This window comes from Leucoraja erinacea, chromosome 16, assembly GCF_028641065.1.
Source record: "Leucoraja erinacea ecotype New England chromosome 16, Leri_hhj_1, whole genome shotgun sequence".
Lineage (NCBI taxonomy): Eukaryota > Metazoa > Chordata > Chondrichthyes > Rajiformes > Rajidae > Leucoraja > Leucoraja erinaceus.
The window spans coordinates 856300-879059 of NC_073392.1; the positions used below are offsets into that span (position 1 = coordinate 856300).

The 22760-nt window shown below is 41.8% G+C and overlaps 1 protein-coding gene across 2 annotated transcripts in view; it reads left to right on the forward strand.

The window, feature by feature from the left end:
• The window catches only part of LOC129704437 (voltage-dependent L-type calcium channel subunit alpha-1D-like), a 346238-nt gene that overhangs the window by 226223 nt on the left and 97255 nt on the right, over window positions 1-22760 (forward strand). For both annotated transcript variants that reach the window (XM_055647505.1, XM_055647504.1), the window contains exons 29-32: window positions 2609-2767; window positions 11288-11398; window positions 19880-19909; window positions 21480-21563. In XM_055647505.1, coding sequence (XP_055503480.1) covers window positions 2609-2767; window positions 11288-11398; window positions 19880-19909; window positions 21480-21563 — 384 coding nt within the window. The remainder of the gene's footprint in view (window positions 1-2608; window positions 2768-11287; window positions 11399-19879; window positions 19910-21479; window positions 21564-22760) is intronic.

The following is a 22760-nucleotide window of genomic DNA, read 5'->3' on the forward strand; positions in this document are numbered from 1 at the left end:
TCTACAGGTGCACAGTAGAGAGCATGCTGACCGGTTGCATCGAGGCTTGGTTTGGCAACTTAAACGTCCAGGAGCGGAAAAGACTGCAAAAAGTTGTGACCACTGCCCAGTCCATCACCGGCTCTGACCTCCCCACCATCGAAGGGATCTATCGAAGTCACTGCATCAAAAAGGCAGCTAACATCATCAAAGACCCACACCATCCTGGCCACACACTCATTTCACCACTGCATCGGGAACAAGGTACAGGAGCCTGAAAACTGTTAACGTCCAGGTTCAGGAACAGTTTCTTCCCTACAGCCATCAGGCTATTAAACACGACAACAAATAAACTCTGAACTACAACAGACTATTATTATTATTGCACTATATTTGTTTATTTATTAAGTATGCATATATACACTGAATTTTTTTTCTGCCGTTATGTACTATGTTTACATATTCTGTTGTGCTGCAGCAAGCAAGAATTTAATTGTCCTATCTGGAACATATGACAGTAAAACACTCTTTCTTAACTCTTGACACAGGACTAGTCTACGCAATCTCTGCTCAAGCAGCAAAACAGGAAGCAGTCTGCTAAATCTTTACTTCACACAGTCCATGTCAAGTATATTTGTTATATGTAAGGAGACCAAAACTATATATAGTATTCCAGGTGTAGTGGCACTTGTATGATTAAACCTAGTAAAACCTAGCATAATCAAGGACAAGTCTCATCTTGGTCACTTCCTCTTCTCCCCTCACCCATCAGGCAAGAGGTGTAGAAATGTGAAAACGCACATCTCCAGATTTATGGAAAGTTTCTTCTCAACAGGCAACTGAACCATCGTATCACCAACGAGAGAGAAGTCCTGAGCTACTCTCTACCATATTGGAGACCCTCGGACTATATTTGATTGAACTTTACTGGACTATCTTGCATTAAACGTTATTCCCTTTTTCATGTATCTGTACACTAGGATGGCTCGATTGTAATCATGCATTGTCTTTTCACTGACTCGTTAGCACACAACAAAAACTTTTCACCGAACCTTGGTACAATAAAATAAGCTAAACTAAATTGCAGTGAGACTTTGTTTCTTCTTGTAATAAAGGCCAATGTGACGTCTGTCGTCTTAATAAAATGCACGGACATCTTGGCCCCTTCGAAAAACAACACTTTCTAACCTGTCATCAATTAAAAAAAAATACTTTCTTCTGTTTTCTGCACCAAAGTAGGTGACTTCAGATTTTTCCATATTCCATCTGCCATGTTCTTGCTCAAGGACTAAGACTGTCCCCTTTGAGACACTTTATATTCCCTTCTCTTACAATCTCACCAAGTTTTCTATCATCAGTGAACTTCCAAATATAATACACATTCTCTTCAGCCAAACCTTTGATCTACATCTTGAATAGCAAGGGCACAGGCACTGAGCCCAGCCTGTCACCCTGAAGAAGGCCCACTTAGTCCCACTCTTTGCTTTCTGACACCAAATTCCCGATTCATGCTAGTATTTCACCCCTCATACCACGTACTCTAACCTCTATACTAATCCTCTGCGCACCTCATTCAAAGATTTCTAAAAATATCAATCTATCACATCCGCTGGTCCCTTCCCCCACACCTCATCTATTCTGCCAGTCAAAGAATCCCAGTAGATTAATAAAATATTATTTCACATTCTTAACTCCATGCAGACTCCAGTAAATCCTATTGTCATTAAAAAAAATTTTAAAGCAAGAAGCAACAAGAGTGTAATTTGTAAGGCTATTGCTGGCGCTCAAAGAGTGAACACACCCAAATGTACCATTGTCATTACCTTCATAAAACTTAATATGTGTATTAGATTATTATTGCTGTGAGAACCTAGATACATTGAAAAGGTTTGTTTTTATGCTATCCAGTCAAATCATGTCATGCTATACACTAGCACAATCAGGGAGGGAGGGCTGATATGGCTCAGCGCAGAGGTTGATAGATGTCTCTACATGTATAAAATCATGAGAGGAATACATCTGGTAGACGTACAGAGTCTCTTGCTCAGAGTAAAGGAATCGAGGACCAGAGGACATAGGTTCAAGGTGAAGGGGAAAAGATTTAATAGGCATCTGAGGGGTAACTTTTTCATTCAAAGGGTGGTGGGTGTATGGAACAAGCTGCCAGAGGGGGTAGTTGGGACTATCCCAATATTTTATGGAACAAGCTGCCAGAGGGGGTAGTTGGGACTATCCCAATATTTTATGAACAGTTAGACAGGTACATTGATAGTACAGATTTGGAGGGATATGGACCAAACGCGGGAGGGGGGAGACGAGTGTAGCTGGGATTCGTTGACCAGTTTGGGCAAGTTGGGCCGCAGGACCTGTTTACAGGCTGTATCACTCTATGACTGTGACATTAAGGGAATTGAAGATTAGGATTAGGGTGGAGACAGTGCTGCAAAATGGAGTTGATGTAGAAGATTGATGGATGGACTTGGACTATTTTCCAAATGCCTCAGAAGTGAAAATGATAATTTATTTACGATTTCATTCATTACATTGCAAGTTGATTTGCTTTCAACGTTATAAATAGTAGCAGACCAGTTTGACTGTTTCATGATTGGAATCCATTCTGTCTCTGCAGCGTCAATGTGTAGAATATGCTCTGAAGGCCAGACCTCTTCGCAGATACATCCCAAAGAACCCTTACCAGTATAAGTTTTGGTATGTGGTAAACTCAACTGGATTTGAATACATCATGTTTGCCCTCATCATGTTGAATACTCTATGCTTGGCTGTGCAGGTAGGAGCAATATTATTAATATTGGATATTAGACACATTATGTGTTTGTGTTGATAATTTATGGTTCAGGAAATATGAACCAATTGGTTCATTTTTTAAAATCTGTGTTGACGAATATTAAATTTTAAACTGTATATTACTCATGTCAGTGGTAATGAGGCTTAAAACTATGACAATGCTGAAATAACAAAGTAAGATTAGAATTTATATAGCACCTCTCTTCTCCTTTGTAGGATGCCTGAAAGTGTTTATAGCCATTCACATAATTTTGAAGTGCAATCTTGTAACAAAAAATAATGCAGTGGCTATTTTGCATGTGGTGAGCTCCCCAATTGCTTTGAGTAAATTATTCCTTCGGCTTTAAACCAAAAGCTGCTGCAAAACACAAATATCGCCCATATTTAACATCCTTTCTCGTCTCCTAAGTGTAAGTTTGAGTTTTCCTTATAAATGCAGCAATCCTAAGCTTGATGCCTGAGCTTCAAGACCTTTTGTGGTGGAGCACGAACTTGTGGCATTTTCCGTGCTGTTTTGTTGGAGAACCTGCCCGTTTTACCTTGTGGCAGGAACTGCTAGTTCATTGATTGAATGGAGATGGCTAGTGAGAAGACACAAAATACTGTAGATGCTTGAATCTTGAGCAAAAAACAAAATGCTGGAGGAATTGAGCAGGTCAGGCAGCATCTATGGAGGAATTAAAAATCATTTGGGCTCCTTTATGTCCTCAGAAGCAATGCTATCCTGGTAGAATGTAGCCAAAGACTGCTGCAAAGGTATCTATGTGGCGTGTTTCAATATATCGGGGAGCTGCTGGCTGACCAGGAGACGTGGATTTCATTGCTTTCCAGTCACCTGCCTGACCCACAGCTCGGGGCTGGTTTGTGGATGTGGAGGGACTGAGGTTGTGGAGAATGATTGTAGTCATCACCTGCTGTGGGTGGTGATTTACATCCTGGAGGAGAACGTTATCTCTCCTAGCTCATAGGACTTTAAAAAATAATTTAAAACTTTTCTTGGTGACCCAGGAGACCTTCTTCATAGTGGTCCGTTCGACTCCTGTCAAATTCTTAAATTTAAAATAAATCAGAAGTTATAAATGAAAATAAATAAATGTATTTAAGAAAGAACTGCAGATGCTGGTAAATCAAAGGTAGACACAAAATGCTGGAGTAACTCAGCAGGTGAGGCAGCATCTATGGAGAGAAGGAATTGGCAATGTTTCGGATCAAGACCCTTCTTCACACTGATGTCGGGAGGGGGCGGGATAAGGAAAGAATGTAGGCGGAGACAGTAAGATTAGTGGGAGAACTGGGAAGGGGGAGGGGATGGAGAGAGAAAGCAGGGGCTACCTGAAGTTATAACGTTCATACCCTTGCGGTGCAAACTACCCAAGCAAAATGTGAGGTGCTGTTTCTGCAATTTGGGCTGGGCCTCACTCTGACAATGGAGGAGGCCCAGGACAGAAAGGTTGGAATGGGAGGGGGAGTTGAAGTGCTGGGCCACCGGGAGATCAGCTTGGTTAAGACATTGCAAAAGGATTTGAGTATAGGAGCAGAGAGGTTCTACTGCAGTTGTACAGGGTCTTGGTGAGACCACACCTGGAGTATTGCGTACAGTTTTGGTCTCCAAATCTGAGGAAGGACATTATTGCCATAGAGGGAGTGCAGAGACGGTTCACCAGACTGATTCCTGGGATGTCAGGACTGTCTTATGAAGAAAGACTGGATAGACTTGGTTTATACTCTCTAGAATTTAGAAGATTGAGAGGGGATCTTATAGAAACTTACAAAATTCTTAAGGGGTTGGACAGGCTAGATGCAGGAAGATTGTTCCCGATGTTAGGGAAGTCCAGGACAAGGGGTCGTAGCTTAAGGATAAAGGGGAAATCCTTTAAAACCGAGATGAGAAGAACTTTTTTCACACAGAGAGTGGTGAATCTCTGGAACTCTCTGCCACAGAGGGTAGTTGAGGCCAGTTCATTGGCTATATTTAAGAGGGAGTTAGATGTGGCCCTTGTGGCTAAGGGGATCAGGGGGTATGGAGAGAAGGCAGGTACGGGATACTGAGTTGGATGATCAGCAATGATCATATTGAATGGCGGTGCAGGCTCGAAGGGCCCAATGGCCTACTCCTGCACCTAATTTCTATGTTTCTATGTTTCTATGGACTGAGCTGTGGTGTTCAGCGAAACGATCGCCAAGCTTGCACTTGGTCTCGCCGATGTAGAGAAATTGACACCTGGAACAGCAGATACAGTAGATGAGGTTGGAGGAAGTGCAAGTAAATGTGTGTTATACTCAGCCAACCAGGAGGCCGAAACACGATGAGCACTACATTAACTCCAATCAGTCTGAAGAAGGATCCCCACCCAAAACATTGTATGTCAGTTCCCTCTATTGCTGCTACTTGACCGCTGGGTTACCCCGGCACTATGCGTTTTGTCATGATTCCAGTATCTACAGGTCCTTTTGATCACATTAGACCACATATGTGTAAGATGTACAGCAAACAACACACATTATCCTACCTACTTCTTTGTCAAAGCAGTATTAATAGGTATGTTACAAATCCTACCTGAATCGTCGTTGAGAATCTGCCCCAGCCCGTGTGCGCGATTTTGGCGCTGTTTAGAGGGGGCGGGTTTAAAACGCGATTTTTACTAGGCTGTTGCAATCTAAAATGTTCAGCCTAGTAAATCATTAACGGAAAATCGCTGAAAGACCCCGTCGCAAAAGGTATTATTAGTTTTTATGGCCTTGTATAATAGTTATAGTAGTTTAAAAATCACTCTCTCTAAACCCGCGACCTCTCGCAGCCCCAGGGTTTTATAAAGCAAACAATTAAAGGTATGTACCTTATTTTTACATTAAAAGGGGCTTCTTAACAACCCTGTATATAAAGTTTTCTATAGCGAATAGTTCATTTTGGGCTCTTTATATCCCGCAGTATTTTTCTGGGCATTTGGGGGGCACAAATCCAGCGCAATGTGAACGTCCTAAACCAGCGCATTCACAGGATCCCAGTAGAAAGCTGATTTAAATTGACTTTAATTTACAGCAATTGAACATTAAATTCCTTCCATTTGGCCTATAAATTGATGTAAATGAGATTTAAAAATCATGTTTTATTGTGAATTATTTGTGAATATTATTTGGACACTTAGGCTATTTAAAAATGTTAATCATTTATTAAGAAATGGATAGATGTTTAGATCTAGTAATTGAAGTTTGAAATTAGCTACAATTGGGTAACTAACTAATTTTACTTCGGAGTCACGTGAGTGACTACGTGAAGAACCCACCCAGTGCGCAGGCGCGGCATTACGCCAGCAGCGCAACAGCGGCGGCAGCTGGAGTCAGGCTCTCCAGCTGCAGGATAAAACAAGACCTTCAGGTAAGTGTTTTTCGTTGTATTGGAGAAAGCAGTCGTTAGTATGGCTACCAGAAAGCGACTAGCAAAAAGAACTGCCTGCCCGACTCCCCCCGAGGAGGGTTCGATATCTGGGCGGCAGCCACTGGCGGCGGGACAGCTGTTCGAGCGCTCCCCAACACCTGAACCCGAGCCGCTCCCTGTGCCGCCGACTTCTACACCGCGCACAGGGAGGAAGTCCACACGAAAAACGGACCGGCCGGTGGTCTCCGATTCATCGGAGGAACAGGACGAGTCTCCCCCTAGGAAGCGGAGAGACAGCCGCCTGAGCTGCATGAGGCAGCTCCTCGAGCAGATGCTCGATCAGGAGATGCGAGAGAAGCATCCCTATGGAGGACGGGCTTATGCCTCCTCTAAACTGTCACCGCACCCCTCTGCTCCCTCTTTATTCGAGGTTAGCAAGGGAGGCCAGGGCTGGGCTGGCTTAACCCATGGGCAGGCGGACGACTGCGCTAGCATGCCAGGGGAGCAGGAGCACGAAGAGCTGCTGGGTGTTGTTGACCGCTATGCGGCACCTCCAAGGGCAGGGAGAATGCTGGAACCAAGGATGGCAGCCAGCATAAACAAACTCTCAAACAAAGCCCTGCAGGAAAAGGTTATCCTAGAGGCACTAGAGACCTACACAGCACCTGAAAACTGCGAGGCGCTGAGAGTCAAAACAGTCAACGGACAAATTTGGAGCCAGCTCGGACAACATATCCGTGGCCAAGAGCTGAAAATGCAGCGCATCTTAAAGCTCCACACAGCGGCCATCACCGCCTTTGCTCGGACCACAGAAAACACCGACCTCACCACCTGTCAACAGGACGTACTGGCACTTATGTGCAACACCCAGTACGAGATAAACAATCTGAGGCGGGATAACATCAGACCTGCCCTCAACCCCAAATATGCGGGGCTATGCAAAGCCCCTGCACCAGAAAATGAGGCACTGCTGTTTGGGGCCGACCTAGCCAAAAGGCTAAAAGAACTGGAAGAGGCAGCCAAACCTGTGGGCCTCATGAGGGCAGGCCTAGGACCGAGCAGGACTAAAACACCCAGTTGGCAGCACCCCTCGGCATCCACCAGCAAATATCGAACAAGGACTGGTGAAAGCCCGGCGACCGCTTCATCTTACCCCCAAAGGTCTTTTTTAGACAGGGGCCCAGAGCGGAGCCGTGGGAAGATGCGCCGCCCTACGACAGCACCGTTAACAGTACTACAGAACCGGGCCTACAAAAGAAGACAACCCCCAAAATGAGAATGAACTTGGAGGTAGGTGGGTCTGGTTCCTGTCAACATACGCTGAACAAGGGTGCTCTACTAACAGGAGGGCGACTACACTTGTTCAAAAAAGCTTGGGGTACTGTCACTAACAACAAATACATACTCAACAGTATTAGTGGATACAAAATTGAATTTAAAACAGGCATAATACCGCCGGTTCAGCATATACCCCAAAGGGTATTTCTTCCCTCTGAGAAAGAAAAACGGGAAGGACAAGCTGAACTAGAAAGGCTCATGTCAAAAGGAGTCATTGAAAAGACCAGACATGAACCATTGGAATTTGTATCTAACATATTTACCAAAACTAAAAAAGATGGTGGATGTCGCATCATCATTGATCTAACATCACTAAATAAATCTGTTGAGTATATACACTTTAAAATGGAGACATTTGTCACTGCCAGACAACTGATCTCAAAAGGATACTTCATGGCAAGCATTGATATCAAAGATGCTTATTATTTAGTACCCATACATAAGGATCATTATAGATACCTGAAATTTATCTGGATGGGGCAACAATGGCAGTATAAAGCATTGCCCAATGGCCTAACCTCAGCCCCCAGATTATTTACCAAAATTCTAAAAGTAGCCATGAAAATATTAAGAGAACAAAAACATATAGTCATGGCATATCTGGACGATATTCTCATATTGGGAAGAACCAAGGAATTGGCTGTGGCAGCAGTTTCAGCTACTAAACAGCTCCTTGAAACGTTGGGGTTTGTCCTACACCCAGATAAATCAAAATTGAAGCCATCAACTAACATGGATTATTTAGGCTTCACTATTGATTCAATCCATATGACTGTTACTCTGCCAAGGGATAAAATGGTTGCATTAGCACAATCATGCAACAATTTAATAGTCAACAAACGACCAACAATCCGACAAGTTGCCAGAGTAATTGGAATCATTGTAGCAGCAATTCCAGCTACACAATTCGGACCTTTGCACTATCAAAATCTACAAAGAGCAAAGGTACATGCACTGCATCAAGGTTGGGGTCATTATGACCGAAATATGTATTTACCCACTGAAGCTATATCAGAACTACAGTGGTGGGCAGACAATGTTTGGCACAGTTTCAGTCCCATTGTCATCACTAATCCTAACTTAGTTATCAGAACAGATGCCAGTGCTTTAGGCTGGGGAGCAACTAACTCTATATCCAGCACAGGTGGCAGATGGACTAATTCTGAGTCATCGCTACTACACTCACTGGGCATAAACTATTTGGAAATGCTGGCCGCCTACTATGGGCTAAAAGCATATGCATCTAAAATGCAGCACGTGCATGTTAGGTTACAGATCGACAATACTACGGTGGTGGCTTACGTTAACCACATGGGTGGCATAAAATCATTATCATGCGACAAATTGGCCAATGCAATCTGGCTATGGTGTGTCAAAAGACATATTTGGTTATCAGCTGCCTATCTACCAGGTAAGCTAAACACAGTGGCGGACACCAGGTCACGAAAATTCAATGATAACATCGAATGGATGTTAGATCCAAAAATCTTTGCGGAAATTATCAAGCAATATGGAACGCCAGATATCGATTTGTTTGCATCTAGATTGAATCACCAGTTACCTATGTATGTGGCTTGGGAACCAGATCCTGAGGCAGCAGCGGTAGATGCCTTCACGCTGGATTGGGGAAATTTCTTCTTCTATGCTTTCCCTCCCTTCTGCCTCATCAGTCGGGTACTCCGGAAAATTCAGACTGACTCTGCTTCTGGAATTTTGGTCGTACCCGACTGGCCTACCCAACCATGGTTCCCAGTCCTTCACGACATGGTGGTCGAGTCACCAATGGTCTTCCATAGTAACCCACAACTGCTGACTCACCCAGTATCCGGCATGAGTCACCCATGCCATCAAAATATTAAACTCCTGGTTTGTAGGTTCTAACCAGACCTTACCAGGGACTGGGGCTATCAGAAAGAACAATCACCACCATGTCGGCAGCCCTGCGGGATTCAACAAAGAAGCAGTACCTGACGTACGTCAAAAAATGGGAGAAATACTGCTTGGACGCAGGGACATCGTATGACAAAGCCTCAATCACCGACGTGTTGGAGTTCCTGGCCCACTTATACCATGATCAGAAGATGAGCTACAGTGCCGTGAATGCAGCACGAAGCGCCCTGTCTGCTTACCTTAAACCAGCAGGACACCAGAGCATAGGGTCCCATCCGCTAGTGATAAAGCTCCTCAAGGGTATTTATAACAACCAACACCCAGATATACCCATGTATGGGATATTAGTGTCGTATTATCACATCTCAGAGGATGGCCACCAGCGGGATCCCTCAGTCTAGAGGAATCTACTCTTAAAACACTTATGCTCATGGCGCTCGTATCTGCTCAAAGGGTCCAGTCGTTACACAAGCTACGACTGGACAACATGGTAACTACCCCAGACTGCATCACATTTGTTATTCCAGATCTAGTAAAACAAAGTAGGCCAGGTATGCCCAACTCACCGATTATTTTCCGGGCCTACCCACCAGAACCTAGGCTATGTGTTGTGACCCATCTCCAGAACTATGTAGACACAACCCATGAACTGAGAGGGAGTGAGAAAGCCTTATGGGTCAGCCACAGGAAACCTTTTGGACGGGTAACCAGAATAACCAAACCATATCAAGGTGGCTAAAGCAGGTCCTGAAAGCTGCGGGAATTAATACTAACGTTTTTAAATCCCATTCCACCAGGGCAGCATCAACATCAGCGGCGGAACGCATGGATGTCCCAATAGACCACATCCTAAATACGGCAGGATGGTCAAGGGAGTCGACATTCCGCAAATTTTACAATAAACCGCTGATGAAACCAGACCTATTTGCAGAGAAAATCTTACAAACTGCAAATTTATAATTTAAGCCCGGGGGAGCTATTTTTGAATTTTGTTATTGTTAATAAACATTTTTGTTTTTAAAAAACAAACAGATTCATTGGTCATTAGATACCACTTCCTCCCTCAAGAACTTCGGCAGCGAGTGATATAGCTGTTACACGGTTTGAAATCACAGACCTTTGAAATCTTCACGTAGTCACTCACGTGACTCCGAAGTAAAATAGTAAGATTAAACGAGTACTTACCAGTACGAAGTTTGATCTGTATTTTATGAGGAGTTACGATGAGGGATTACGTGCCCTCCGCTCCCACCCTCATTATATGGATCAAACTAGTAAACTGATGTCTCCTTAATCTTTACTATCTTCACTTCAAATATTGTGTCTACCTGTGATTCCACACCGCTGCTTGGAAGTATGCCGCGCCTGCGCACTGGGTGGGTTCTTCACGTAATCCCTCATCGTAACTCCTCATAAAATACAGATCAAACTTCGTACTGGTAAGTACTCATTTAATCTTACTATTATATGCTTTAATTTCAGGTCCTCCAAGTAAGATTATTTTATATTTGTTTCAGAATGGTTCAATCTATGATAACTGAAAATTTCATTCAGTTCTCTTAATTTTTAAGAAGGTTATGGGCTTTTGACTGTCCTCGATCACAGCTTTTTTGTTATGTCCATAGAAAATCAATAGGGAACAAGATGCTAATTTCCGAGTATGAAAATGGCCATAACCTTTTTATTACTTGAGATATGAAAGTGAATTAGGTGTCAAATTAAACTTATTGTTATGCTTTATCTGATGGGATAAATTGCAGACTTGATTTTTTAAATCTCAAAATTTTGTAACATTGCTAGTATTAAAACCAAACATTCAACCCACTATCCAAAATTGTAAATTGCAATCTAATAATATGATGTTATATGGAATTGAAACGTTTTTGTTTGTATTTTCAGCACTATGAGCAATCACCATTTTTCAACTACACAATGGATATCCTGAACATGGTCTTCACTGCTGTGTTCACTGTAGAGATGGTTTTGAAACTCATAGCCTTCAAACCAATGGTAAGAATTTTTTATACTATGAAGTGAAAAGCAATAGACAAATATCTACGTCAGCAGGGAACTTGTAGGCAATCTTTCATATTTTAATTTTTCAGCTAGTAAAGGCGTGCTAGTAAGATATTAACAAAGAAACATGCAGAAATGCATAATGCTCATATTAAAGTCAGATGTCAAATATATGACAGGCAAAATAAACCCCAAGTTGAAAAAATATCCTAATTTACAGTGTGTCTGCAAGTAGATTTATTAAGATGCAGTTTTTCAACAATTTGTTAAGAAGACTTGTGATACTTAAATTGTTGTTGCTGTTACTCTAATCGATGAATGTCATTGTATTGTGGCAACCTTCAGATATACAAAAGATAAAAATGTATAAATATTTACTGTGGGTAAATTTAAATGCAAAAATTGTAAAGGAATAATAATGAGGTTTTGCAGAGCTATTTTCATATTGAATTTATACATAATCTGAATAAATCTGCAACCCAGATTCGGATGCATGGAAATACAGCTTACTGCATGTATGGGAATGAATAAAATAGGACACAACACGGAATGGCTACACCATTTGGAATTTTACTTGCAATTTAGACTGAGGTTTCTCCAAGAACCTTGGTCTAAATGATGGTGTTAACTTTGATGCAATTACTGGCACTTGTTGTTGGGTTTCCAGTTTGACATTTGAACCAGCATTATCCACGATATCAACAAGAACAAACAAACAAATAAATAAAGTTAAAATCTTGTACAAAATGAGTGACTTAAAAACACAAAATCTAGTTTGTGCACTAGTTTTCATATACTTTGCACTTTAAATTTGTAGCAGCTTTTTTCTCTGAAGTACATTGGTGACTCAGAATATTCTGAAATCACACCACCCCAACTTTCCCTCCCAAAAAAGTTAAAGATGGCATCCTAGAAGATGTTTTATATATCAGAACAATCCAGATCTTTGTACTAGGGGATCAGTTCTTTGCCCTTTGTCTGCCCATTTCTAAATTGCCATTTTCAGTGATTTAAAGAACTCTTCAGATACTCTGGATATAGATTCTACAGACATGTCTCATAACACAGTGGTATATTTAATGTCTGAAGAAGTGTCGCGACCTAAAACATTTCCCATTGCTTCTCTCAAGAGATGCTGCCTGAGTTACTCCAGTTTTATGTGTCTATCTTATATTTAATTAATTGTTTATTTCGTCAAACGTTTCACTTTGGTTACTTTCATTGTAATATTGTATTAATCTTGTGATTTACTTAGTATCTAATTTATCTGGAACTCTCTTCAGATACACTATTGTTTTATTTAAAGTTTGAGTTTGATTTTGCCTTTTGATAATCTACAAAACAACAATGCTGTACAAATTTAGTGCAAATGGAATGGCCAAATATGTAGACAAATTATCTAAAATACAAACTGGAAAATAAACTGGAAACCAATGAATAACAATGGGATCCATTTTCCATCACTATTGTCGATAAATGTTGGGGATTTACTGTTAAAATGTATCTTATTTTGCATATGAATGCAGTAGATTAGTTATATATTTTGCATATTCAGGTGGTAAAAGTAAGAATTTGCACATTACTTCAGTCAATCTATTATTTTGTGTGAGATGTTTTGGAAAATGAAGTGTACTAGGAAGGCAAATACTGAGAAGACATAAGTAGACACGGGTCTTCACGTCTGCTTTGCCATTCATTTTATGCTTGCATTATGATGGCATGTGTGCCATGATCTGGGTTAATTGGCTATAGCAGAGCCAATCTCGGTGAAGACCAGCATCAAACAAAGACACATCATTGAAAATCAACTACTTAAAATACTGAAGTTGGAAAGACTGGATAGGTCAAGCAGCATCTGTGGAAGCATAAATAGAGTTAACATTTCCGATTGAAGAAGCTTTGTCTACCGGCATCTATAGCCATGTTATTCTTCCAACAGTTTTCCCAATCTTTCTTTCCGCAGTGTTGCACGTCACCTCAAATAAAATTTCAAACCACATTCAATCCTCACTTCAGCAGTTGTGCTGCTGGGTATTAGTTACAGAATGATACAGCACAGAAAGAGGCCCTTCAGCATGACTTGACCATGCTGATCAGGATGACCCGTCTCACCTGTTTGCATTTGGCCCATATCCCTCTAGACCTTTCCTATCCATTGTGCGATAATTTGTTGAAGCATACGAGAGGATGGGCCTTACATTCAACATACACAAGTCCTCTACCGACCTGTAGCTGCTGTGTAACATTGCCCTAGGGTAAAAAGGTTTGTGGCAGAAAACCTGCATGCCTACCCATATCCCACCACCACTTCCTCCGAGCAGATAACAATGATGAAATTCTCCATTGTCTGCACTGTGTCAGCACAGCCTTTGATCGATTTAGAAAAAACAAGTTTGGAGATGGAGACCTATGATCTGGCCCGAAGAAATGGTGTTCTGGGCAACAGTGAATCCTGCCCTCTGATATTGTTCTGAGATCTGAGTTACTTAGAGCACAGCACTTGGAATATATCATCAGCACTGTCTCTGTAATATCCTTCAAATTCATTGAAAGATTAAGTGAATGGTGTTAGTCTTTACATAGAAACACAATAAACAAATTTGAAGCATCATACACCTGTAAGTTAGACTTCATTCAAGATTACAGAAGGATAAATAACATGGGAGCAATACAGTTTGGTGATATTCAAAGCAAACAGTACAGTGATGGCAAAACAAGTCAAGTCAAGTTTATTCGTCACATACACATACGAGATGAAAGTGGCAATGCTCGCGGGCTTTGTGCAAAAAGACAAACAAACAAACAACCAAACAAACTATAAACACAATCATAAACACACACATATTCTTTTACATATTAAATATTGGAAGGAAAAACGTTCAGTAAAGTTAGTCCCTGGTGAGATATGAGTTTACAGTCCGAATGGCCTCTGGGAAGAAACTCCTTCTCAACTTCTCTTCTTGTTGGTAGTTGCTTCGAAAGTCATATGACAGTCAGTTTACAGTGGGACGGGCATGTCGTGGGTAAAGAACTTAGAGCAAGATTTAGCTGTTGGAGATTTTGGGGGTTAAGATTGGTTGATTGGAAAGTTTGGAGGATATGTTTGGCAGTTGGGGGTAGAATAGTAAGATTAAACGAGAACTTACCAGTTCGAAGTTTGATCTGTATTTTATGAGGAGTTACGATGAGGGATTACGTGAAGAACCCGCCTCAGCACGCATGCGCGGCATACTTCAAAGCAGTGGTGTGGAATCACAGATAGACACAGTTATTTGAAGTAAACATAGTAAGACAAGGAGACATCAGTTTGCTAGTTTGATCTATATAATGAGGGTGGGAGCGGAGGACACGTAATCCCTCATCGTAACTCCTCATAAAATACAGATCAAACTTCGAACTGGTAAGTTCTCGTTTAATCTTACTATTTTACTTCGGAGTCACGTGAGTGACTACGTTAAGACTTCAAAGCTCTGTGATTTCAAACCGTGTAACAGTTCATACTTCACTCGCTGCCGAAGTCATTCGAGGGAGGAAGTATGTTATCGTAATCAACCATGAATCTGTTTGTAAAACAATAATGGTGTTATTAACAACAACAAGATCAATTGCTCCCCCGGGCTTAAATTATATATTTTTTGCAGATAATTTTTCTGCAAACGATACAGGTTCTGTCAGTGGTTTGTTAAAAAACATTTGGAACGTAAACTCCCTGGACCAACCTGCTGTAGCCAGGATGAGGTCCATAGGATCTTCCATTCTCGTAGTCACTGACGTGGGAGCCGTCCTGGTGGAATAAGACTTATACACGTTAGTATTTTCTCCAGCAACTCCCAGTACCTGCTTGAACCACTAGAGATAGTTTAGCTCGTCACCCGACCAAGAGGTTTATTGTGGCTGACCCATAAGGCTTTTTCCTCTCCCTCGGTATTCCGTATTGTGTCGATGTGGATCTCTGAGTGGGTCATGACACATAAAACGTGGTTCAGGTGGGTATGCCCGGATTTCATGACTGGACCTGATGTTCCTGGTCTGTTCTGTTTGGCCAACCCTTGAATGGGAATGTGACACTATCTGGTGTCATAACCATGTTGTCCCATCGCAGTAGATGGGAGAACTGGCTCTTTGTGTTGATGTAAGGCCACCAGCATGTCCATCTTCAGGGTAGGCTGTTCCAAGGGTGAGTGACCTGGCTGGTGATCATCCCCTAAGGTACGTCAGGGTTTCACTGACATCCCAATTTGGGTGTACCTATTTCTGGGGAATGGACTGAATATACCTCTCCTGTATCTGATCACCAGTGAGCGGTACCCAAGTTGAGTAGGCTGACAGAACATTTCCTTCATTGTGGTGAAGACCTGCCAGGAGCTCCAGTACGTTTTGTTGTAGTTGAATGTGTAATTCCTGTTTTGGAAAAAACAGTGTCCCATTTCTTGATGCTCCTCAGGTATGTTCCTTAGGATATGCGACGGAATGCTGTCATCAGGTTGATAGCGCTGCTGATCCAAACACAGCATTGGTCATCCCAATTTTGCAATTCTTTTAATGACCATATTGAGGATCACTGGGAAGCATGCCTGTGGACTTGGTCCACTGTAATTTGCGTAGTACCCGACTGATGAATCCGTAGTACCTATTGAAGAGGTAGAAGGAAAGGAGAATTTAGAGATTAGATTTCCCCCACCCTTCAATACGTGGGAATGTCTCCATAGCCGCTGCCTTGAAATTGGTTTCATGTGACGCAAGTTAATACGTGGTGATTTGATTGGATATAAGGAATCGATATCTGGTGTCCATATTGCTTAATAATTTCAGCAAATATTTTTGGTTTAAATGTATGTTTACAGTATTTAGCTCACCTGATAGGTGAGGTTACTGATGGTCAAATATGTTTGACGACATACGGTTACCAATTGTTAATAAATTGTCACCTAATATCGATGTTCCCTGCCCAAGTGGTTTGGTATATGCCACCACTGTGATGTTGTTAACTTATAAATGAACATGCAAATTTTGTGGGTTACTGAGCAATGCTTCACTAGAATTAAGTAAGTTAATATATAACACGTTTAAGTCAATTTTGCTTAGGCACTAATTATTACAAGCTCAGTAACACATCAGGACACATAAGATGTTACTCAAAACAGGTGGAAGAGTACAACCATAATCCTTCCTGCCGATAATTCCATGATAACACTCCAGATTAATCCATATGCCCCCATATCACAGGTATGGATATAGATTTGAACACTAGTATCTCAGCTCATAGTATTGAACACTAGTATCTCAGCTCAATGTTCAGTAGCTGGTAATGCTGCTACTATCCCAATACTTTGCCACGTAGTTGATTGGTGGTTAATGTTACCATAACTGATAGTCTTAATGAATACCAGATGACAGTTGTGGATGGTCACGTAATATCTGGATATATGGTAATGCCCGCTAAATAAGTCAGTATCTAATGCAGCTAATGCTATATCAGAGGATAGTGTGTCGTTAATATATAGACATGCCATGACGGATGTTTCTTAAGTGTCAGGGCTGGTTGATACAGGATAGCTTTGACTTAAATGCCGCAATGCTCATCATGGTTACTCCATCCAGGTAATTGCGGTATCCGAAACTTATATGAGAAGGTACTGAATAGTATGCATCTTCAAGGTTGATGTCTACCATAAAGTATCCTTGGTTCCATGGTAGTAGTTACAAATCCCATGAATGGGTATACCTGATGAATATTCAAGTGGTTTATCAATGATGGTGCGACATTCACCATCGCGGGAGGGTAGACCCCTTGGGGTGCTTGCTAAATTGGTGGCAAGATATTGTATATAACTACCAAAGTGATAGCTTCCTAACCAGGTGCGATTCACCCACCCCTTGTTAGTACAACCCTTCACCTTTATGTGGTGGTAGGAACCATACTTATCTGTCTTTATTGCTGTTTTCTTTGGTTTCTGGTTCCTTATTCTTGTAGGGATGATGTTTGTTGGGGGTGGCACATTTTCCCTGGGGCCTGCTCTGGGCCGTGGCCTAAAACCTACGGGTTTGGCATGCAGGCCCCGAGCTTTCACCAGTACCTTGAGGTAGACGCCACTGGTGGACGCGGAGAGGTACTGCTGTCTGGTATTCTGTGTGGTGCTCATTCCAGACTCTGCCCTCTTGTGCCGAATAGTTTGAACACTTCGTTCAGTTTTTTAGGACTGGTTTGGTAAATGCCAGGTAGCAGGTTCTGTGCTTGTGAGGTCGGCATTCTCATAATCCTGTTAATTTTTTAGATTGAGGGCAGGTTTGTGACTTCACTAGAGAAGTTATGGGGTATACCGTTGAACATTTGGGTCAGGTGTTTTGCCATACTACCCTGCCCTTCTGGAATGAGCAGGTGGACATGATAGCCGACGTCAGGTATCAAATGCATTTTTAAAAACATTTAGGTTAAATGCGCTGCTCAATGTATCCCCCAATAATGGCGGGCACTTTGAGTAAATGCAATTTAGGGGTGGCGTGATAAATCCAACGCCTCATGGCTACCTGTCTTGGAGAGGTTTTTTGGAAAAGACAGGTAGTAGGCTGGCCATCAGTTGAAACTGAAGCCATTTCGCTCGTGGTGAAACCACATAGCGGCCACACCCAGCAGCTCTTCCTGTTCCTGTACCTCATGCGTACTCCCGATGTTGTTCAGCCAGTGGCCCTTCTTCTTGACCAGCCCAGCTCTGGTCGCCAAAGCTGTCCTTATATGAGGAAGGAGCAATGGCCAGTGCATGAGGCACTGTGGAGGGAGTGCCTGAACTCCCTCTGCGAAACTGCTCCCCATAAGCAAGTCTCGCTGGAGCTTATGCTCCACGAGCCATTCCATGTGGCTCAGGCGGCTGTCTCTGCCCTAAACGGGCGGTGAGACGTCCCCGTCCAACAAATCGGAACCACCGGCCGGATTGTTGACATCCAGTCCGCTGCTCAGGCGCTAGTGGAACTGGGCTCGGCTCGGTGTCGGGGATGGCGGAGCGCCGGGTTGGCGGTCCTACCGCCCTCTGTCCCCCTGTGATGAGACGCCTGTCTGCTGGAGCCGAGCTGGGGACAGGTTTCTTGGAGAGACTTGTTCTGTTCTTTCTTCTTGGCTGTTGGAACAAGCAAAGAACTCTCCTTTGCCAGTTAAACCGACCTCAGAGTAGACTTACCTGATGGTCCATTCTTTAGCGGGAGCGCCTGACTCCCGTGTTTTCTGGACTGGAACCCGGCACAGCTCCCTGTCCGTGGACCGCAGCGTGTGCGGTCCTGGTGGCATCTTTCCCCCCTTCCGCGAACGGAACACTCCTTCCCCGGAGTCCAACGGGGGTCGCTTGCGTCCGGGCTGGCACCGGTGTAGCTCCCTGTCCGTGGTCCGCAGCGTGTGCGGTCCTGATGGCGTTCTACCCCTTTCGTGAAACGGAAAATACTCCTTACCTGGAGTCCAACGGGGGCCGCTTACGTCTGGACTGGAACCGGCGCAGCTCTCTGTCCGTGGACCGCAGCGCGTGCGGTCCTTGTGGCGTCTTTCCCCCTTCTGTGGAACGGAACACTCCTTCCCCGGAGTCCAACGGGGGCCGCTTCTTCTGCTGTTTTGCTCCTCCTGGAGCAACAAACAGACGCGAGTCGCTGTTGACCTGAAGGTAAGACTTACCTAGCTTCCTTTCAGGGTTGTAGCGGGAGGGCTGGGAAGGAACTGCAAATGCTGTTTTTTTCCCAGCCTAACTCCCGCCTGCCGCTGTTGCCGGCTGAAACGTAATGCCGCGCATGCGTGCTGAGGCGGGTTCTTCACGTAGTCACTCACGTGACTCCGAAGTAAAATTATCAGTTGATGCACATGAAGGTCAGAGGTTGCAACAGAGATGACAACCATATACACAATTCCAATTAGTACATGGCTCCACCCTTGGAAATATGGCCTCCAGCACAATTTTCTAAATGTGCCATTTATCAGATGCAATTACTGTTAGGGCAATTACAGTACTCAGAAAGCAGGTTCCAGTTATTCAATCCCATCTTGATTTTGTTTGTCAATTCAATACATATGAGCAGAGAATTAACATTATCCTCAACATGAGGGAGTAATCCTCTTGCACCTGATTTAAATCATATTCTTTTGCGTAATTCTTCTGGTCACTTTTCAATCCATCCTATTAAGGATGAAACTATTTAATCTTGTTGAACAAAGTCTGTCAAAACAACATAAATGGGATTTAATTTGGTTTAATGCTTCCATTGCAAAGAGAATATCCTTAAACTTTTCATTCTAAGGTTAAATGTTATGCAATAAAAAATGTGAACTAATTCCTTCTGGCAGTATCCATTAATTATATCTGATGGTTAATTCTGACTTAATTTAAATGTGTTCTTTTAATTTGTCATCAATAAAGTAATATTTTAATGTGCGAATTCTTACATTCCACAAGTGTTGCATATCTTCCATTTACTGAGTTTTTAACTAACGCTTTGTATTAGGTGTGTGTGAAAAAAAAGGAGAGATGGCTAGTAAGTGTATTTACCTGACTTTTGCAGTGCTTTCTTTTTTTTGGTTGTCAGCTACTAATCATGCATGGTTTCTTAGGATTCTAGTTGGCGTGACTTGTCCATATTTGCCTCCCTCTGCTTTTCCTCATTCACCCTCTAATTCTGATTGGGTGTGGAACTTTTCTTATGCTCTTTAGCGGTTGAAATTAGAGCAGTCCACCTGCTTATTTCATGTCATCTATCATCGTTTGAATCCTTTAATAAATAACAGTGAATTAAATAAGCTAAAAGTTGTCATACTGCATATCACCTCAACGGAATTCTTGAGATGTCAATGAACTATTGTCCCAAAGAGGGAGAAATATTATTTAAAGACTTTATATTCAATTTGACAAATGTGCTATTTGAAAACAATTTTAGTTTCAAATTAATGTCCAATTTCCTGATTTTACACCTTCCAATGGAAAGTAATAGAGTGGTAAAGCCATGCAGCACAGAAACAGGCCTTCAGCTCTCCAAGTTTGTGGCACCCATTTACACAAATTCCATTTAATATTCTTCACATTCACATTAACTCCCCCTAGATTCTACTTCTCTCTACACCCTTAGAGCAACTTATAATGGCAAAGTGACCCACCAGCCCGCATGCCTTTGGACTATGGGAGGAAAATGGAAAGCACAGAGGTTATCCTGCATAAAAGGGAGAGCATGCAAACACTCCACAGACAGCTCTGGAGATCACGATGGAACCCAGGCCACTGAAGCTGTGAGGCAATAGCTTTAATAGCTGTGGCACAGAGCTTCACCAAAGCTGCACTGCCGTGCCTCGATATATTTTGTAAAAGTACCGTATAAAATAAGGTAGAAAATATTTAAAATTAATTAGAAATCATCACTGATTTAATTGTAACTAACACCTTTTCTGAAAATCAAAAATTACAGCAGACGCTGGCGATTTGCAAATAAATAGGAAGTCTAGAAACACTCAGCAGGTCAGGCAGCATCAGTGGAAAGAAATTATGAATGTTTCAGCGCTTCGATGAAGGGTCCAGGAGTTGAGGAGTTGTTTCTGTTTCCACAGACGCTACCTGCCTTGCTGAGTATTACCTGCATTTTCTGTAGCATCTTTATTTTGCCTTGAGAAAGGCAAAGCTATTAGCCGCAACCTATGCTATTAGCTGCAAGCTACATTAAAATTAATCCAATAAAAATTCAGTTCTTCCCATGGGTAACATAGTAATCATAACAATTGTTCAAGATAGACACAAATGCTGGAGTCCCGCTGAGTTACTCCAGCATTTTGTGTCTATCTTCGGTTTAAACCAGTATCTGCAGTTCCTTCCTACACATAACAATTGTTCATATGCTTGTCCCACTAGATGACATTTATTTTTTCTTAAAACTAATCTCATGTACATCAAAGTAAATTTTAAATAGCGGTACCGTGTGATCAGTTTGATAACCCATTAAATTCCTGTCTAAATTATTCTTTAAAACTTTATTGCTTTTGTTTCGTGCGAAAGATAACTAAAGATACATTCATTGCTCAATGTGTTAATGTAAACATTTGCCCCCTACCTACCTTGTGTAGGGCTATTTTAGTGACTCCTGGAACGTGTTTGACTTCCTCATCGTTATTGGCAGCATTATTGACGTCGTGCTCGGTGAAATTGATGTGAGTACTGTACCTTCCCAGAAACCATTCTTCCTCTCCTTTAGAACACAAATGTTATCACTGGACAAGTCACAAACAGTTGTACCTGCTTTTAGGAAATAAAGAACATCCTTCTAAACCTGACTTCTCTCACTTTTTTTCCAGTCTTTTTTTTAGAATGCGGAGAAGGTGAACTTCATGAATCTAAAGTGAGCATGACTGTGAAAGCATTTGTCTCCAAAGAAACCTTCACTGGTTTCACTGTCCACATTAAATGCTCCTTGTATATAATTCTGTCCTATTTCTGACAGTAACGTTGAAAATTTGAAATTTGGCTGTAAAAAGTAAAACTTGAAAATGGTAGTGGATTTTTGCTTAGGCCAGATGCATCCACTGTCTGAAATTTTACAATATTGAACAAGGTCTCTATTGTTATTATCTTTTCTGCTTTACTGGAAATAGTTCTAGAAATTAGGTCAGATATTTTATCAGTTTTGGTCTTAAATTATTTCATAAATAGTATGCTATTGTACATCATAACAACAAGAAATTAAAATTGAGCGCTTAGTGGAACAGTTTTTAGTATATTTATAATAGTTCCATAACAAAAAAGAATATAAAATGTGGACAAAAGTCCAAAATACTTCTGCTTTCACAGTAGTGCAAAATACAGCCAACTTTATCTTGGTTGCCGTTGTATTTGTGTTGTAACTCTTGTACTCTCTTGTTACTTTATTTCAATTGTCTTTCTCATCCCTTTCTGGACCTATTGAATGTTTACATTCGCAGCACTATTTCGCTGATGCATGGAACACTTTTGATGCCTTAATTGTTATTGGTAGCGTCGTTGATATTGCTATCACAGAAGTTAATGTAAGTAAAGGCTATCTGTAACTGCCCCTCCAAATTGTCCTTATTCCAATATCGCAAAACTTTGACATAGACGTTCAAAATCTGCTGTGTTTATGTGATAAATCATTTCTTTGCTTTAGCAGTGAGTTTTTATGTTGAGGCAATATTTTTATACTCCAAGTTAAATTACATAGATGGCAATAATATTATTCAACATTTTGCTTAGTGTTTCTGTTGAAGCATTTTGCAACTGACAGTGATCACAACTGATAGTATTTAATGGACCGTTCTCTTTAGTCTTTTTTTTCTTCTTCAACTGAACACGTAGATCAGTGGACCAGTTATATGTGGAAATTGGTTGTGTCC